The following is a 4,965-nucleotide window of genomic DNA, read 5'->3' as shown; positions in this document are numbered from 1 at the left end:
GGAGGGTGGAGGGGGAGGGGGCGGCCCGAGGAGGAGGAGGGAGGGGGCAGCCGGAGAAGGAGGAGGGAGGGGCGGTGGGAGGAGTACGACCGAAGGAGGAGGGAGTACCTCGGCGAGGAGCAGCGCGGCGGCGGCGGACGACGGGTTCGACGCGGCCGGGCGAGAGCGAGTGAGAGGGAGAGAGTGAGCGAGAGGGAACTGCACCGCTCTAGGATAAGGTAAGTCAGTAGTAGCGCGTTTCAGAGAAAAGCGCTACTGCTAAGGGATGTAGCAGTAGCGCTGGTGGGTTACATGCGCTACTACTAAGTGTGTCTAGACAACTGCGCCCAGTACAAGTATAGCAGAAGCGTTCTTTAGCAGAACGTGCTACTACTGAAGTAGTAGCAATAGCGCGGTTTATTTAAACTCGCTACTGCTAAGTAGCAGCAGCGTCCTGTTTTGTCCAGCGCTACTGCTAAGATGCTGTGTATAAGGTTTTCCCTAGTAGTGATCCCCCAAGCTCCGGCAACCGCCTCGCCTCAACACGATGCTAACTCCGGCCATCTCCAGATGAACCAATGCCAACGTTGCACGTGCGCCGCTTCTCTGATTCATACACGTCCTCCGCGCCCCAAATGGTCGCCGGAGATGCAATCCCGAGCCCCACTGTTGTTCCTTTGGTCGCCGGAGCTCTACCGCCGGCGGGCCACCATGTTTGGACCATCCCGAGTCACTGACTCGCTGGCCCGACCTGCTAGGAACGTCATTAGAAATAACAAAAAATGTAATGTGTCACTGACACACGGCCCCCATATTAACATTTAATTAATTTAAATAATACCCTATTAATTAAGTCCTATCACTGACCACTAGGCCTCGCATCCTAATTATAGTTAATTAAACTAATTAAAATGCTGACTAAACCCAATTGACCAGTTGATATGTCTCCAATGTATCTATTTTTTATTATTTCATGCTATTATAGAATCAATCTTGGATGTTTTATATGCAATTATATATCATATTTTGTGACTAACCTATTAACTTAGTGTCAAGTGTTAGTTGCTATTTTTTTGCCTATTTTTAGTTTTCCAGGAAATCGGTACCAAACGAAGTCCAAATGCCACGAAACTTTTTTGACTATTTTTTTTCTAGACAAGAGAGACCCTCGAAGCTTCGGGAGGACACCAGACGAGAAAGGAAGAGACGACAAGGCATCGGGCAACCAATGGAGAGCCACCCAAAATAATTTTCCATCGCCGCAATTTTCTGTTCTTCCGAGATCCCATCTGGAGGCCTTTTCGGTACTCTGCCGGAGGGGAAATCGATCATGGAGCTATATCAACCTTGCCGCCCTTCCGATGATGTGTGAGTAATTTACCACAAACCTACGGGTCCATAGCTAGTAGCTAGATGGCTTCTTCTCATTGATCTTCAACACAATGTTCTCCTTGATGTTCTTGGAGATCTATTCAATGTAATCTTATTTTGCGGTGTGTTTGTTGGGATCCGATGAATTGTGGGTTTATGATTAGATTATTCATGAATATTATTTGAGTCCTTTCTAAATTCTTATATGCATGATTGTTACAGATTTGTATTTATCTCCGATCTATTTGTCTGTTTTGGCGAACGTTGATTTATCTTGCAATGGGTGAGGTGCTTTGTAATGGGTTCAATCTTGCGGTGATCTATATCCCAGTGACAGAAAGGGACAAGACACGTATTTGCATTGTTTCCATTAAAGGGCAAACGACGGGGTTTATTCATATTGATTGGATTTACTTTTTATACATTATGTCATCTTGCTTAAGGCGTTACTCCATTCTTTATGAGCTTAATACTCTAGATGCATGTTGGATAGCAGTTGATGTGTGGAGTAATAGTAGTAGATGTAGGCAGGAGTCAGTCAACTTGTCTCCGACGTGATGCCTATATACATGATCATTGCCTTGAATGTTACCATAACTATGCGCTTTTCAATCAATTGTAGTAATTTGTTTACCAACTGTATGCTTTTTCTGTGAGAGAGAAGCCACTAGTGAAAACTATGGCCCCCGGGTCTACCTTTGTCATATATTAAAATTCAAATATACCTTGCTACAATTTATTTACCATCCTTTTATTTTGTGTTTTGGTTTATCTGCCTACCATTATCACACTTGATCCTTGCAATTAACCGCCGAGGGGATTGACAACCCCCTATCGCGTTGGGTCCAAGTATTTATTATTTTGTGTGTAGGTGTTGTTCACGAGGTCTTGTGTGGTTCTCCTACTGGATTGATAAACTTGGTTCTTAACTGAGGGCTATACTTATCTCTACTGTACTGCATCATCCTCTCCTCTTTGAGGAAATCCCAACGCAGCTCACAAGTAACACTAGTGGGTCCCATTGGTCAGGTTTGACCAGTCAACCCGACTGTTGACTGCTGACTCAGCAGTCAATAGGCCCCACCTGTCAGCCACACAACCGTGTAATCCATAGTTACCGATTTATGCACGTACTTCCGCTGGTTATCATGTCTATGTAAGCTTTGTGTTGTCTTTTGTAATATCCAATCATGCTATGCAAAGGAAAAATCAAAGATCACTATTCTTTGTACATATGTAGTGTATTTTTCACTCCAGTTGTCATAGTTCAAGTAGAGGCCAGATGCAGTGACATAGATGGTCGAAGGCTCTTTGGGGCAGCCCCAAGCCCTACCTCGCTCGTGGAGCTCCTCCCTTGTTCAAGAAGGAGATCCTCAACGAGATAATAGATCCCTAAACTAACTTTCCTTCATTTCCAAAGCAAGCTTTGCTTCATTTTTTGATCAATACGTTTATGCAGCTCGCACGTCCCTCTTTCTTTTGCGTGAACCCGATTGGATGTATGTCATGTCGATCTCAATCATTGGAAGTAGGGAGATGACACAATGCTCCTCTGTACTTCCTTCAAAAAACCTCATAGTAGATTGTAAGATTTTAAATGTATAACTTGTCGACACCAGCGAGGCTGAATGGCGGGGCTAGAGAAAAATGTCGTGGCAAGTTAATTTAACTTACATGGACATGGCAGAGATATGGGGGTGTATGCAAATAGTTTTATATAAAGGATCGGTGATGGATTAATACTAGCGGCCATTAATTGGATACGCCACACTGACCATTAACTGGTAATCCGGATCATATAACAGTTACAAAATATTGATAGTCGAATAATTTTCCTCTCAAAAGGGTACATGACTCACAACATGAAACATGAGTTAGTGAGAAGCCTTGGCCAAAAATAGAAAGACCTATAGATTATATCGATCCAATATATCATAGGTACCTTATTATTATGGATAATGATGTCTCGCCATTAACATGAAGTTCTCGAAATCAAATGATACATTTGAACAAGCAACACAACAATGGAGACTGAAGCAAACATAGATAAAAAAAATTATACATTATTACTTCCTCCATCGCTTAAGCAAGATGAATTGCGCTAGACCATGTCATTCTTCTTCTTGTTGATGACCTCTTGAATGATAGGGCCGAGAGCCTCCATCCTCATTGGTTTTGGCACAAATAAATCAGCACCAGCACTCATGAACGCCTCCATGGCATGATCATCGGCAGAAACCCCAACCATCTTCACATCAGTTTCCCCCATAGCACGAATCTTGACAATTGCCTGTCGAGCAATATTAATATTATATTGTCTATTTTTCGTAAATAAGAGGACTATACTTATATAAATACATGCCAAATACTTGCATATACATTGATATAGAATTAATTACCTCTGGACCAGTCATGATGGGCATATTCTTATCGAACAAAACAATGTCAAACTTCTTCCCCTCAAGGAACAAATCAACAGCTTCCTTCCCATTCATGGCTAGAGTAACCTCACAGTGAAGTCTGAGCAGAATTGTTGAGAGGACCAACCTACAAACTTCAATGTCCTCTACAAGTAGTGCCTTGATAGAGGTGGATCCTTTGGCCTTGAGCTCCATGATCACCTAAACGAATTACAAAAACTTGAATATATTTTATTCTTGATCCACACATGACATATTAGTACTTGAAAGCACGTTGTTATTCTTGAAAAGAATCAACTAGCAAAATCTTAATATATTACTAAACTCATAGTGTAAACATCGCATAACATAATGAAACAAAATTGTCTATTTCAAAATGAAACAATGACAGAGAACGATCGATCGTGCCATGCTTGCAAAGATTCCCATATTCATTCCTTTTTCTATGACATGTAGGATTGAAAAAACCGATGTGCCTAGATAACATCAACATGGAAAATAAACAATGAACATGCCAACAATTATACATAAATGCATATAGATGGGTGCTAACAACAACATGATGAAGATATCGATTAACATGTCAAATTAGAATGGATAATTCCACCCTATACTGGTATTGATCCACCTCTAACATTCTCATGGATGTAAAGCATGGACACTAAAAGCACCAGAAGCCTGATGATAAAACTAAAAGCACCAGAAGCCTGATGATAAAACAAGGCAGGAAAACAAATAATGGAACATATACCTGAAGGTTAGAACCAGATGGTGCTGGAGGAGATTGGGGATCTTCCTACTCTTCCCACTAGATAGTCTGGTGGTTAGGTGCTGGTATGCCTCGTATGATAAGGTATTTATAGATGGGAAAAGGTAAGTGTGTCCAATGGACAACCTATCTCCACCGCCTTTACACGCGTAGAAAATCCGCACCGATCTTCGCCCAAGTATAAATGGGGAAATCAATATTGGTCGCGAATATTTTGTTATTAATGAGTCATGTCCCCACCTAAATATTCTCGATTGATGTTTATATGCAACTTAATGTTTCATATCTAAGGTCATGTATTAAACTATATGTCCTCAAGTTACTAGAAGTTGTATGAGTTATAGTTCCAAATTTTGAATGTTGGCCAATACACTATAGTTAATATTTTATTTTGAGACACGTTACAACGCATAAACTCGCAACACA

General features: G+C 41.4%; 1 protein-coding gene and 1 pseudogene across 1 annotated transcript; both read right to left on the bottom strand.

Annotated features, from left to right (window-relative positions):
* LOC119360440 overlaps positions 1–703 on the bottom strand; it is a 7,812-nt pseudogene extending 7,109 nt beyond the window's left edge.
* Positions 704–3,260: 2,557 nt separating this feature from the next.
* LOC119367108 (two-component response regulator ORR42-like) lies at positions 3,261–4,579 on the bottom strand. The gene is made up of 3 exons (XM_037632722.1): positions 4,522–4,579; positions 3,750–3,971; positions 3,261–3,640 (listed from the first exon to the last, which is right to left on the bottom strand). The coding sequence occupies exons 2-3, from the start codon at positions 3,963–3,965 to the stop codon at positions 3,452–3,454; spliced, it is 405 nt and encodes a 134-aa protein (XP_037488619.1). The 5' UTR covers positions 3,966–3,971; positions 4,522–4,579; the 3' UTR covers positions 3,261–3,451.
* Between the last annotated feature and the right edge of the window lie 386 nt (positions 4,580–4,965).

Source organism: Triticum dicoccoides, chromosome 2B (assembly GCF_002162155.2).
Source record: "Triticum dicoccoides isolate Atlit2015 ecotype Zavitan chromosome 2B, WEW_v2.0, whole genome shotgun sequence".
In the NCBI taxonomy this organism is placed as follows: Eukaryota; Viridiplantae; Streptophyta; class Magnoliopsida; order Poales; family Poaceae; genus Triticum; species Triticum dicoccoides.
This window is presented reverse-complemented; position numbering and strand designations above follow the sequence as displayed.

Coding starts and splice junctions, on each gene's coding strand:
- LOC119367108 (XM_037632722.1), bottom strand. CDS start 3,965: ATGGAGCTCAAGGCCAAAGGATCCACCTCTATCAAGGCACTACTTGTA. Junction 3,641..3,749: donor CCATCATGACTGGTCCAGAG/GTAATTAATTCT, acceptor ATTGCTCGACAG/GCAATTGTCAAGATTCGTGC.